Raw genomic sequence first — 15,031 nt, forward strand, 5'->3', positions numbered from 1 at the left:
TTTTTTTTTTTTATGGGTGGGATTGTGTTCCTGTCTTACTGGTTGTTTGGCCTGAGGCTTCCACCACTTGAGTTTGCGGGCTGCTGGGTACAGCTGGGTCTTGGTGTCGAGATGAGGACCTGTGGGAGACCTCACTGTGATGAATATTCCCTGGGGTCTGAGGTTTTCTGATAGTCCAGTGGTTTGGACTCAGAGCCCCCATTCCAGGAGCTCAGGCCTGACCCCCAAGTTGTGAACCAAGATTCCACAAGCCATGCAGGTCTGCAAAACAAAGAAAAGAAATAAAAGGAGCAGAACAATTACAGAGTAAAAAATAAAATAAAATTAGAAAACTAACAGATATGTTAGAAAAAATAAATTAATATATAGATGAAACAACAACAAGAAGGTAAAAGAGAACCACAATAGAAAAAGACAGGAGGGGAAAAAAAAAAGCCAAAAAAGGCCTTGGCTGTGTGTCGCAGGACTTAGGTAGGGGTGGGGTTTAGGCGGGACCCCAGCAGGCTTCCCAGGGCCCAAATGGGTGGGGGGAACTCACTCCACACCTCTGCTGATTTTCCAGTCCTGGAGGGTCCCACTGTCTGCCTCTCCTCCTCTTTCCCTCCTCCCTCCCATGCCCCTAGGACCCACAAGGTCAAAGGGGGCTCTGGAGGATTGAGGACCAGGCCTGGTAGCCTAGCAGGCTTCCTAGGGCCCAAGTGAGTGGGGAAAATGCCCTCCGCACCTCCCCTGACCCTCCAGTCCCGGAGGGCCCCACCCCATCCGCCTCTCCTATTCTCCCCCCACCTTCCTCCTATGCTCCTAGGACCCACGTGGCCCAGAGGGTCCCCAGAGAACAGAGGACCAGGTCTGGGAGCCCAGCAGGCCTCCCAGGACCCAATTGGACAGGGGAAATGCTAGGTGCACTCCCCCCGATCCTCCAAGCTCCCAAGGGTCCCACCAGGCGTGGGAACCCCTCCCCTCGCCCAGCCACTCCTCAGGGACACTGGTCCTGTCTGGCCTCCACTTCTCCTCCCCCTTACTCCCCTCCACATTCTACCCGGTTGCTTGGGGTTCCTCCCATTTCCTTGGGTATTGAGGTCCCCCACCAGCATCCAGCAGGTGCCCTAGTTGTAGGGAGACGTGAAATCCACATGCTGCCATCTTCCTAATGTACTCTTTAAGCAGCAAAATAGAATAAACAGCACTATTAGTCTCTATTCTCTCAATAACGATCTCTCTCATCCCCCACATATGGCTCTTCTTTTGACATAAATGGAAACTCTTAAACATGGAAAGGGAGGTGTATTTTTGAAAGAGTGTGGTTTCTTTAAATACTTATGAATAGAATTCCAGTATAACAGATACGTTGTTTTAGGAAAACAAAAATATTTGTAGAGCTTTTACAATGCACCAGCCACTGCTGAGTATCTTACCTTTATTAACTCATCTAAGCCTTATAACTCTCCCACCACCATCATCACCCATATGGATAGAGGATCTGAGTCTAAACAAGATTAAAAGAAGTAGCTGGTGGTGAAGTAGCTATGAGTGAGTATAACCCAAAGGCTTTGTCATTTCCATGTCATCCTGCTTCCAAAATTAGATATAAACAAGGAACTAACATTTATTGAAGAACTTTTGTGTGCCAGACACTATGCTAGAAAATATATTCACATTTTGTGTTTAATTTTTATAGTAACCTAGAAAGGATAGTATTATTATTATTCTATTTTAGGAATGAAGAAACATGCTTAGAGAGGTTAAGTAACTTGTGCAAGATCACACAACATGTAAAGTGGGAAAATGGATATTCCCATCTAGTCCTTTTCTTAATCTACTACATCAGTCCTTTTTAAACTTTAATATATTCAGGAGTAAGGCCTGAAATTCTCTGTTTAGAACATGCTCCTATGTAATGACAATAATAATTGTCTGAGGACCACAATTTTAGTAACAAGGAGTTACTCATGCTGTCCTCCTTTGTGAGATTTTATAACTCCTGTAGGAAATAACCTTTTGAGACCACCAGTAAGTCACTTATATTTAAATTTTGAAGTTTGAAAAACAAATTATAATTTTTTTCACAAATAAGTTAAATGTTCCCAGGTCTGAGACTACTTAAGGACAGGTGGAGACCAAAAACAGAGACATAGTAAGAGATGGAGACAAAGTTTAATGCAAACTATGCCACAGTGGCTTAATATCCTATTTCTTTCTCTTTTATTCCATCATGTCAAGGGTAGTGTGAGTTAGCTTAAATTTCGGTACTACATTTCCCTAATTATTGATGGAAAATTCAGAACTCTGGACAGGCTTTTATTTTCTTTTGTATTGCTACTACATCATGATTCCCTGCATAATTTCACCTGCTCTGACATCCATCTTCTTGCCAACCTAAATGAATCCTGGTTTTTACCATCATTATGCCCAATATAAAGACAGAAGGGTGGGTATCTGACTTTGCATGTTGCTACAATCTATGTGAGAGAGAAATATTCTTCAGGAATATCACTTTTTCAATTTTAATACCAAATCAGTAAAATTATCGTAGATAATAAAAATTGCCATTTGTTTCTTAATAAAAAATGTTGTTTCAACAATGGAATAAGAAAAATCCTGAATTTTAAAGCTTGCATGGCATTGCTAAGAAAATAGGCACACATGATAAAAATGTAAATGTATAAATAATGTATAAAGATTGGAGTTTGGGGTAGTATTCATTGGCAGTCAATAGTAGTAAATTCATGAATTTGGAATCTAAATAATGGTCATTCATATTTTGGGTAAGTTTACTTCCAAAAAGTATAGATTTATACTTATGCACCATTAGCATAAATAAATTCATAGTCTCTGAATTTTAAAATGAGAATAATATCTTTAAGAGAAGGCTCTTTAGAATAGAGATGACGATGGAAGTATAATTATAATCCTGTTTGATAGATTTGTCAATATAAAAGTGGCTATGTAACAAATTTGTTTTCAGCATGAAGAGGTTAGTTCAAGTCTTCTCAAGATTGGTGGTGGAAGGATCTTATAAAAGCCAGAGCATCAGTGTCTGTCTTAGGGTAGCCCTGAAGCAACTGATGCCTATTGAGCTTCTCACTATTGGCTAGACAGATCATCCTTTGTTGTCTAAGTGAATCCTCACAAAACTCTGAGGTGGTAATTATTATCTCCACATCACAAATGAAAAACAAAATGGAACCAAACTAAACACAAAATATAGACCTGGAGAGGTTAACTAAATTCGCCAAGTTTGCATTTTAAATTAGTATGTGGGGGCTTCCCTGGTGGTGCAGTGGTTAAGAATATGCCTGCCAATGCAGGGGACATGGGTTCAAGCCCTAGTCCGGGAAGATCCCACATGCTGTGGAGCAGCTAAGCCCGTGCACCACAGCTACTGAGCCTTTGCTCTAAGAGAGCCCACGAGCCACAACTACTGAGCCCACATGCCTCATCACTGAAGCCCCCGTGCTCTAGAGCCCATGCTTTGCAGCAAGAGAAGCCACCAGAATGAGAAGCCTGTGCACCACAAAGAAGACCCAACACAGCCAAAAATAATAAATTAATTGAAATAAATAAATTTTTAAAAAATAATAAATAAATAAATAAATTTGTAAGTGGGATAGCCAGACCTGATTTCAGATCTTTCTAAGTGCAAAGCCCCATATTCTTTCCTGGCTTTTTCCTGCAGGAAAACAAACAAAACCTTTTATTGATAAGGCAAATATGCCTTTGACCGATATTTGAAGCTACATTTCTGTAAGTTGAATGCCTTGGACGTCATTGATGGCAGAAAATTAACCTGGGCTTTCAACCAGGGAACCATCGTGAAAGATGTGGCAATGCCTTCATTTTGCTATTTGAGAGAGCTGGCATCTGGATCTATATAACCTATCCAGTCTGGGAGGGAAGAAAGCAAAGCGTAGCCAAATGAGACAAAATGAAAAGAGCATTAACATTCTATAATGCAGGGTAATGCTCTCCTGGAAACAATGTATTTTACCAGAAATCATGTGATGTTGGTCCATTCACTTACACATTTATTAATTCATCATTCTCTTAGCAATGGAAGAGCTCATAGTAGTATGTTTGTGCAACTATATGTTGTTATTGATTTTGAAGTACCTTTTCTTATGAAAAAATTAATCCAGAGAAACTAAGCAGAATAAACAGCCCAGGTATTGTGATTACCATTTTACAGATGAACATGCAGACTTTGAGACATTAAATAATGTCCTAAAAATCACAACAGCTACTGAGTGTTCTTGGCACAATTTAATTTCTTCTTTGAAATTGAATGCTCTTTCCATGATTTTGACCTAGTTAATAAGCAAGATACACAACTGGGAATAGTATAAACATAATTGTATACTGATTTCAACATCCAGAGATAATTGAAATCAAAGATATTTAAGAATAGATATATTTCAATGAAGGCTAGTGATAAAGTTCCTTTTCTGAAATAGTGAAAATACAGCTCTCTTTTTTAAATGTCAGTATTAATTTTCTAGCACTTTGAGCCTATTTCGAGCACTCATTTCATTTTTTTTGATGCTTACCTATTTGCATGATTTTCACCGTATTTTTTTACACATGTTTTTTGCATGTTATTCTTTCTCATCATTTCACAGTATTCCATATGTATTTACTTTGTCTTTTGCTATTTTCCTTATTGCTTTAATAAAATAAAGGTATTTTTTCAATCTTTATCATAAGATTGTTCTCATTTTTTCCACTGTAATTTTGTCTAGATAATGCAATAGTCAGTCTTTAAATAGTAATTTCATTGAGCTAATCCTGATCTTGGAATCCTAAAGAGGTTAGTTAGATATTCATATGCAGAAAAACGTTTTTCATTCCTTTGTTCTCTACCATAGGATCTATAGACATTTAAAATGAATCCTGAGTGACTGGTAATGAGCTGCCCAAAGATGGATAATATTAAATAAAACTGAAAGAACTTAAATAATAGGAGGCAGCACCTAACTTAGTTATGAGAGAGTTTTTAATATTAGCATATTCTAAACACTAAAAAAAGTATAATACATGACATTTTGAAACTTACATCTTCATTTATTATTACTGATACCAGCCAAGGAAAACATGCCTCTAGCTGTCTCAAAAGAAGATATAATTAAAAATCAGTCATGGACATTATTGAATATAAATAGGAAAATTCAGAAAATTGCTCTTTCCTGAATAAAAATTGCTTAAGTATTGTGGAATTTTTGTGTTAGGTTTTTTCCTATATTAGGACATATTCAATTTAATATAAATCTAAATCCTAGAACGTCTCCAATGAAACCTAAATATAAAGCCCTTTTTGTTTTTTTACTTTACTCAAGTTTTGTGCTATAGAAATTTTCTGTTGACTTCAAAGAAAGTTTAGATTATGCACAGAGAAATGAAATTCTGACTTAATAAAACATTTGTATTACTTCAACTGATTGCTTAATTTCTTATTAAATAAATATTACAAATGCTTATGAAATTCTTGTGTGGGAAGTATACAAATTTAAAATAGAAATTATATCATTACATTTTTGAAATTTCAAGACTGATCTCCTTCATGCTTAACTGTTTATTTCATTGAAAATTCTTGTTATGATTTTTAAAATCTTTTGGGGAACTGCATTTCTCTTTTAAAGCTTATTTTAATAGGAAGAAAGCAACATTAGTCAAAGAAAATAAACATACATTTTAACTTTAATAATAATACATCATTTTTTCTCATTTAATTCTATGTCAACTGGTTCTTTTTTCTTTTCTTTCAACAGGCTGAGATAAATGACCCAACTGATCCTTTCACAAGTTATAGTACAAAAGTTTCATCAAATGTAGGGGATGAAAATTTCTCCAAATATATAGGATGGAGAATTGCCAACATACTTTCCAAACTATTCTTCCCTTCCACTGATACCTGTGTTCTTCCTTTGAAAAAAACCATTGACAAAATGGCACCAAATGAAATATTTCAACGAAAAGCAGGATTCCATGAAGAAGAGAGTTCTACAATTTACTGTAAGGTAAAGTGAAGCACTATTCAAAATAGTTCACTTATTCTAACATATTACATTTTGGAGTTATATAAATTATATGTAATCATGTGCCACATTATTTAACTCAGTTTCTCTTTTTTAATTCAAATCTTGGCTCCACCACCTCCTAGATATTTTATCACAAGCAAGTATTCCTGTCTCAGAAAGTATTTCCTCATGCTTAAAATAGGTATTACTATGTAATATAAATCAATGTTTTAATAAAGTGAAAGCCTCTCTTCCATAGTGACCTACATTTGCCTAGTTTACCCCCATCTCTCACTATCATTAAATTCTGTGTATCCTTCCAGCGTCTATAAAATGTCAATATAATAAATTATAAGTATATTTAAAATTTTTTCTCCATTTTCCACTATGGTCTATGGATTTTTAAGTCTTTTTAGGAAAGTTCTTTTCATTTTAAGATTAAAGTGTTGTCACATTTCTCCTAGTACTTTTAAGGATTCATTTTGAACACTTTAATCATTGGTCCATTTGAAATTTTTTCTGGTATGTAGTGTGATGTATAGATCCATGTGGCTACTCAATTGTCCCAGCAATATTTATTGAGTGATCTACCTCCCTTCAATATTTTTCCCTGATTTTAAATATCTTTATCAAATACGAAATGCCCATTTATTTTCTTTTTCTATGTTCTAAAATTTCAATAATTTGGAATTGTCTACTCTTTTAAGCTTTGGTAGAATTTCCTCTTAAACCATTAGTACCTTATAGCTCTTTTAAGGGTAGCTCTTTGTCAAATTCTTCTGTTTTATGTGGCTCTTGGCAGGGCTTATATTCAGCCATAACGTGCAGGTACAGCTGGATTCCGTTCTTACTGTTTGAGGCCCCTGCCATAAAAGTATCTGGAGTATCAGTCCTGAATATCGGTCTCTTTAGATCTTTCTCCTTATTTTTAAGTCAATTTTAGCAAATTATGCTTTCTTTAAATATTACATGTTTTATTCCATTTTTCTGAATTTTTTGGCCATAATTGAACAAAATAGCGTCTTAAGATTCCTTCTATTTTCTCTGTTTCTGTGGTTATCCCCTTCCCCTTAACTAATTCTCATTTTGTGTATTTGCATTTTGTCCCTTTTACCCTTCTTAAGTAGTTTGTTTGGTATTTTATCTGTTTTATATTATTTTTTCAATGAACCAGCTTTTGGATTCTAACTCATGTATTTTTGTTCTTATGTTTATGAGTCTGTTACTACTTCTTTGATATATTTTGTGGCTTACTTTCTGATTTCTTGAAGAAGATGCTAAATTATTTGGGAAGTTTTCTTCCTCAGCATTTGCCTAAATCATTATCTGAGTTCCAAAATCATGGGACTGTTGCTGCCCAAAGGTGGACTTTAGTGCAGGGGTAATAACTGGGCAAAACAAGGTGAGGAGGCAAGTTTTCCTTTTGTGCACACAAGTAGTCAAGAGAAAAATAGACACATGCTTGAGAAGAGTTTTGACATAGGTTTAAGCATTTTTTCAAGAATTCTAAAGCCAGTGAGGAATATATGTAGAGCTGAGATTAAGGATCACACAGCCTGCACTTTAGTAGTCTCATGTGTGGTACAGGAATAAATAGTATAAAAATGTTCTTCAGTGTGTGTTATAAATATCTATAAAATTGCAATATGTTCAAGGTGTAATGGAAAGGCCAGCTTTAAATGTTATGAGTATTGAGATTTACTTTTGAATCCCCAAATGTCTTCTGTACATTTTCAAGGACCGCAGACACAGAAGAAAAATCAGTCTGGGACCAGAGAGGACACTGTACTTTGGTTTCTCATCATGGTCAGTTAAAGGAAAAGATAGAAAGAAAGAAACTAGAAAAATAAAAGAAACGGGGTATTGACCAAAGGAGATTAAAGAAACAGTGGGGGAAAGGGTGAATAGACAGTAAAAAGGCAGCTGGAGATGAATGATGCCCACTGGGACACAGAAAGGAAGGACCTAGAGAGACAGACAGAAGGCGACATATTGGGAATGCTTAAAATAGCAGAACAGAGAAATAAATGTTAGGAGCAGAAAGAAAGATGAAAGAGATCAAAAGGAAAGGGAGAAGATATAAGTAAGGGGAGAGACATACTGAGAATGGAAAGTACAATGGAGACATATGCACAGGGTTTGGGTAGAGAACATGCAGGGTCAGAGAAGGAGGCATGAGAGGCAAGGGGTGGGGTTAAGACCCAAAGAGTCCTGTAGGTTTTGAAGGATTAGTATATGAGATTTCTCCTCAGCCTACAGTTCATTACATAAATGAGAATCATCCATCACTGATCTTTAAAAAATGTTATCTTCTTATCCATTTTTTCACAGCTCATTACATCCTCTAGAAATTAAACTTAGGGTCTCTGGCTTGAGTGAGAGCCACAGCAACACAGCAGCCTGAGCTTCCCTGTAGCCGAAGTCCCTCGGGGCGGCACAGGGTGACTTTCACATTGCACCCTTCACACTGTAGAGCATGGGAACTGTGCCCCCTGGAGTTGTGCATATTGCCAGCTCCAGTCAGGGATGAACTGATCCCTGGCTACACCAGATGTGAGTGGAATAGGGCTAGAGCTCAGTGATATCAAGACAAAGACTAGGTCAGTCCTGGTTGAACAGTCTCCACTGTCTGTTTGGGGTAAGGGATAGACCTGCTTTTAAAAAAGTTGTTGAAAAGCATGTTTAAGACTTAACTTTAACTTTTTTTTTTTTTTTAGAAGATGTTGGGGGTAGGAGTTTTAGTAATTTATTTATTTATTTTTGCTGTGTTGGGCCTTCGTTTCTGTGCGAGGGCTTTCTCTAGTTGTGGCAAGCGGGGGCCACTCTTCATCGTGGTGCGTGGGCCTCTCACTATCGCGGCTTCTCTTGTTGCGGAGCACAGGCTCCAGACACGCAGGGTCAGTAGTTGTGGCTCACGGGCCTAGTTGCTCCGCGGCATGTGGGATCCTCCCAGACCAGGGCTCGAACCCGTGTACCCTGCATTAGCAGGCAGATTCTCAACCACTGCACCACCAGGGAAGCCCTAACTTTAACTTTTAATGCATTGAAAAAATGGCTCTGGCTCACTAAACATTAACTGTGGGAAATGTTTCTTCCATTTGCTTGATTCTCCATGTAGTGAACAGTCCCGTAGCTATAGCTCCTTTTGTCATTTCTCCACCTCCTCCCACGTCCAGGTCCACAGACTGGAATTAATGCAGTTAATGAACTTCTGAGCATGGTGGAATCCTATAGATAAAGCACAAAGACATAATATAAAGCCCACTGTATGCTTAGCTCTTTTTCACCTTTTAAAGGTCTTCTTGCATAGGGTCATATTACCAATTCCTTATCACATATTCCTAGAAAGCTCTATTTTGTGTTTTCATCAAAAAGCAATGTGTAAGATAGCAAGAAGGCCAACATTTAAGGACTCCTACAGAAGATTGGGCACATTTAAGAGGTAGGAAGACAGGAAATTTAAGATAATATGTTTCTCTATTGCCATGGAGCACTAAAGTGTACCTATTTCAGTGCGAAAATGTGAACATTTACCAGTAAGGAGAACATAGGATCTTCCTTATTGCTGAAGCATCCACTATATCTGATGACCTATCACTTTTTCCCCCAAATATTTTTCTTCACTTGTGTTTTTAGCCTGTAAAATTCTCTCAAAATGGGAATTCTTTCTTTATATGTTTATAAATATATATATTTTGCTTTGAATGACTTGCAGATCTGACCTCTTTCCTTTACAAAATTTTTCAAAAGAAAATTCATTGTTTTGCTTCTGTACATTGAATTTTGGGGGTTTTGCTTTTTAGTGGGACATGCTGTTGGATGCATGCTCTTCTTGCCCCTCAGCATTTTTTAAAAAAATGAAAAAAATCATTATGTTTCTTTACTATATCATAAAAACTGCAGCCAAAAACCGAGGCATAGTATACTTCTACTTCAAAGCATAGTTTTTTCCTTTTCTCTCTTTGTCAGTAACTATCTTAAATTTACCTTAAGGCTGAGAATTCAGAACTCTGAAGATCAAATTTTCAAAAACCAGTTTCTACATCTATACTTTTTGGCTTCTGAGGTTTCTGGTAAGTGTATTTTCTAAGCTTATGCCTTGAAACCCTAAAAACTCACAAACAACTAATTATTCACACACATGTAAAGACTAGGAGAATATTAACTTAAAACTTTATCTCTAATTAGGCTTAGTTTGCTCAAAAATTTTATATCAGAAGACTTCATTTGTAAGACCAGCACCTGGAAGAGAGCCCAGCTGAAACAAGCAAGAACTGACTGAGAACATCTGTAGTCATTCAGGCAGGACATTTTACATAGCTGACTTCATAACAGGGTGGTCGTACCAAAGGCTACTGTGTATCCTATGAATCCTCCTTTATAAAAGGAGCCAATTCCAAGGTAGTGGAGCTAGGAGTAGCTAACATTTGCTGAATGGAGATGAGGTGGGGAAAGGTGGATACCACAGTGTCCCGGGAGATAGATTTTACTGGAAAGACCAACAGTGAGCAGCAAAAAGAGGCACGTGGTCTCCATTTCTCATTGTCTCAGTGGAAGGGATGCTGGAGTCTGGGCAAGCAACTGGACATTACACTAGATTTGCGTTTTGAGGGGAGAGACACTGCATGACTGCTATTCTACATTCTTATAATGGAAGGGTGAAACTGCCTTCTCAAGGAAGAAATAAACATTTTGGGCCCAGTTGCCAAGTCACCTGAGGTAGGTGGGCATCAGCTGGATAGGGATGCTAGAAATGCCAGATGCTCAGGACTTGGAGCCCTTGGGAAGTGGTCTTAATGGTTGTAATAGGAAGCCACTGGGCTCCCTGGTGAGTTGGGTTTACAACATGGGAGATGCTTAGGACCCCTAATTCTAGCTTCCAAGTTGCCGGGCAATTCAAGATGAATCTCCAGTGTTATAGTCAAACAATTCTGTTTGCCACCCTACATGAGTACATTTTATAAACAAGGCACTATGCTAAGCACTACCCTTAGATGTAGATTGATTTTATCCATTTTATAGATTTTATATATCTATAAAATCTCCATTTTGTAGATATGAATACTGAGAGGTTAAGTAATTTGCCCAAGAATTTATAATCATTAAGTGCTAGAGTTTGAATTTAAACAAATGCATTCTGACTCCTGAGTCTACTGTGCTGATGTCTTTCCCCTCAATGTGGGACTTCATGTGATGGTAAAGCCTTGAGCAGTTGTTTAAAAAAACTTATCTTCAAGTCATAAGAAAAGACTTTTGGGCTTCCCTGGTGGCGCAGTGGTTGAGAGTCCGCCTGCCGATGCAGGGGACGTGGGTTCGTGCCCCGGTCCGGGAGGATCCCACGTGCCGCGGAGCGGCTGGACTCGTGAGCCATGGCCGCTGAGCCTGGGCATCCGGAGCCTGTGCTCCGCAGCGGGAGAGACCACAGCAGTGAGACGCCCACGTATCACCAAAAAAAAAGAAAAAAAGACTTTTTATAAGTGTTTTTTTCAATTTCTGTATCTTGATTTTCAGAACTTGACTTTTTTCTGGGCTCTGCATCTCTCTAGCTAATATTAGGAAATCTATGTCAGAGGAGGCACTTTCCATTAAGTAGTATGATTTTTAGCTAAAGTCAATGGAGGAAAAATATATATAAATATATCTATTTGGAGAGAGAGATTTAAAAAAGGAGAGCTCGAAAAGATTCTTAAATAAAATGCTTTAAACATATCTGTCTAGTTCTGTTTCATGCAGGAGAAAAAAGTCTATGCCTCCTTTACAGAATATCAAGAATGTTTATCTTATAGCTTTTTTTCTGATTGATTTAGAGTAAGTTACTTGACTTATTTGAGCCTTAGGCTTCTATAAAAATATAAAAGTTGTACATTCCTCTTAGGTTTGTCCTGAGGATAGAAGGAAAGAATGTATGTAAAGAGTCTGGACATGTTAGTTTCTTATCCTTTTGTTCTATAATTGAGTAGATTTTCTAAAATATTTATTTTCTTCATAATATAATATTTATTAATACAATTGTGATAAATAATATGTGGAAAATTTACATAAGTTATGAATTACTGCTAGAAACCTTTAAAAAAGAACATACAGTTTCCCGATGATTTCATTTTTGGTTATGTTTTGCTTCCCTTCTTGTTTCTAGTTTTTGAATTAAAACACAATTCAGATCTGGTTCCAAGTCATACATGCATTTTGAGGGTACAGTATCAAGACCCATTATGGAAGAGTAAAGTTTGGAATCTTGATAGTTCACATGGCTGATTATAATTTTCAGCTGAAGAGAAATAGAGAACACGAATGGGTCTTCAGAGATGGGCCCCTATGTTTTGAACTTTTGTGAAATATTTTATTATTAAAATGCTGGTTAGATGATCAGCTCAGATCAGTCATTTAAAGTGTTAAAATTTCTAGAGTGAAGTAGTATTGGAAGTGAAGTCCAATTGCCAGCGACAGGACTGTGCAAAATACATCCATTTCCAATACATGACTCTGTTTACCTCCGGTCTTCCCTAGGAGATAGGTCAGTCCCCATCTATCTTAGGTTGTCTCCTCTCCTTTCCTGCCTTTCCAGTGGAGCCTTGGTCTGAAGAGGAATTCTAGGTGTTATCAGTGGGGCCATAGCTTTAGCTGCCACTTTCACTGCAGTGGCTTTGTGCTTATAAGACAGCTGTCCAGCTTCAATACGATCATCAACCCCAGGAGTTCTCCATTCACAGTAACATGATGTAATGCAGAATCTTAAAAATGGCACAGGTATTAAAATGAATTGGATGAGATGTAAAAACATTCTATTGATACGTTTCAAATACAGATCAATTAGATTCAAATGACAGCCCTATGAGAAGACAAAAGTTGTGCAACAGAAAACAAAAACAAAATCTGTTTTTTGGGGTTTTGTTTTTTATGTGCACTTTGCTCTTTCAAAGAAAAGGGCAGGCTTCTCTGGTGGCACAGTGGTTGAGAGTCCGCCTGCCAATGCTGGGGACACGGGTTCGTGACCCGGTCCGGGAAGATCCCACATGCCGTGGAGCGGCTGGGCCCGTGAGCCATAGCTGCTGAGCCTGTGCGTCTGGAGCCTGTGCTCTGCAACAGGAGAGGCCACACAGTGAGAGGCCCGCGTACCGCAAAACAAAAAAAAAAAAAGAAAAGGGCAATGTTGTTTAGCTTGTGATGAAATGCTTTTGCAGTGGTTGACAAGTGTTTATTACCTGCTTTAATTAGAATTTAAACTTGGATATGACGTTAATCAAATTGGAGTAGTCTTCCCACTCTCTAGATTCTCAGAAAATATGAAGTCATATTTAATGAAGCTTAATCTTCCCCAGTTTCTAAATGTCTCCTTGATAGGATTAAGTACTTGATTGGGCATATGAATCTTTGAAAACCTTAGTACCCAGGGCAGGTGCTTTTTGTCCACATGTCAGAGCAAATGTCGCTCCCCAACTAACCCAGTCTTTCCTGGGCTCTCGGTACAGATTTAAATGGTAGGGGGAAAACAGAACTCCTGATACAGGTTGCACATTCCTTCAGTAAGCATTAATTATACATCTCTGTGTGCAGGCACTGTGTTAGGCACTAGGAAGACAAAGACAAACTATGCTTGGAGTGTAATTGATGGTTTCTTGTTCAGAATGACTGATTGTGTCTCTAGCATATTGGTTTTCCACCATAAAGACATTTGGGACTTTGTACCCACAATTTTCTATTTTTTTGGTATTTTCAGTTATTCAATACAATTTAGTAGTACCTGACCTATATTAGACATTTAATAATTATTGAATAACAAATACTAAGCAGAAGGGCACAGGATGCACAAAGCCCGCCCCCCCCCCACCCCCCGGTGAAATTGATCATGGAGCATTTAAGGAACTAAAAGAACAGTTCTGTAGCTGGGTCACTGAGACCACAGGAGGATGAAGCTGAAGAGTTGGTCATGGTTTTCAGCTTTATCTTAGAAGCCATGAGAAGGCACTGAATGTGTGTTGTATGGTAGAGTAAGGAGTGAGGAGTGGTGTGTGTGTGTGCATGTGTTTGAGGTTGTGACATGACCGTAGGTGTGATGTACCTTGGGCAAGTCACTTAACTTCTCTAAATCTGAATGTTTTTGTCTATAAAATGGGGTAATGATAGCACCTTTCTTGTTGGTACTTATGAGAAATCAATGAGGTAGTCAACTAAAAGTGCTTACTATAGTATCTGGCACAGAGTAAGCACAAAAATGTTTATTATTATTGTATTAATAAATATATGGTGGCATAACTATAAATGTAATATAATACATATACTGATATGTTATTGATCAGTATAATAAATATATTAGTTTTATTACTATGTATCATAGTCATTTTCATTGTTGTCATTGTTGGCTTTGTTACGTTGGGAAAGTGCATAGGATGCTATTGTAATACAGCGTGCACTAGGTTGGTGGCAATACAGATGGAAAGGAGGCAGATGGATTTGCATAAAATTTGGAAGAAAAAGCAATAGAATTTGATGATGATTAGACAGAATGACAGGAGGTGCGGAGAGGAAAATGTCTTTTCCAGATTGAGCAACTAGTCCAATAGTGGTGCGATTCACTGAGACAAGAGGTGATGGGGGAGAGTAGAGTGTGGTTGGGGTTAGGGAAAGATGCTGAATTTGAAGTAGTGCTTTTGAGAGTTTCAAGTGGAGAAGTCAAATAGAAAGTGAGTTTCACAGTACTGTTATTCAGGGACACAGTCTGGGCTGAGTCACTGAATGAAGGTGGTGACTAATGTCATGGGCACAAGCAACACTGCCTTGGTAAAGAACATCAAGTGAGATGAGAGGCAGACCTGGGGTGGAATTTTGAGGAACACCACTGTTTAATATCTGGAAGGAAGAGAATGATAGCAAAATAAACAACAAACCAAACCTTAGATATAGCCAGAGAGGTTGGAGAAAATCTACAATTTATAACAACTTGAGAAAAAGTCATGGACGGTTCTGATAACTAATTAATATATAGTAATGCTTTAAAAAATTTTTAAGTCTATGGAGATGTT

At 37.7% G+C, this 15,031-nt stretch overlaps 1 protein-coding gene across 1 annotated transcript in view; it reads left to right on the forward strand.

The window, feature by feature from the left end:
* The window catches only part of TMEM232 (transmembrane protein 232), a 250,664-nt gene that overhangs the window by 115,176 nt on the left and 120,457 nt on the right, over positions 1-15,031 (forward strand). Inside the window, 2 exon segments of the mRNA XM_024743356.1 lie at positions 5,763-5,921; positions 5,923-6,011. Coding sequence (XP_024599124.1) covers positions 5,763-5,921; positions 5,923-6,011 — 248 coding nt within the window.

This window comes from Neophocaena asiaeorientalis, unplaced genomic scaffold (genome assembly GCF_003031525.2).
Source record: "Neophocaena asiaeorientalis asiaeorientalis breed wild unplaced genomic scaffold, Neophocaena_asiaeorientalis_V1.1 scaffold26, whole genome shotgun sequence".
Taxonomy (NCBI): domain Eukaryota; kingdom Metazoa; phylum Chordata; class Mammalia; order Artiodactyla; family Phocoenidae; genus Neophocaena; species Neophocaena asiaeorientalis.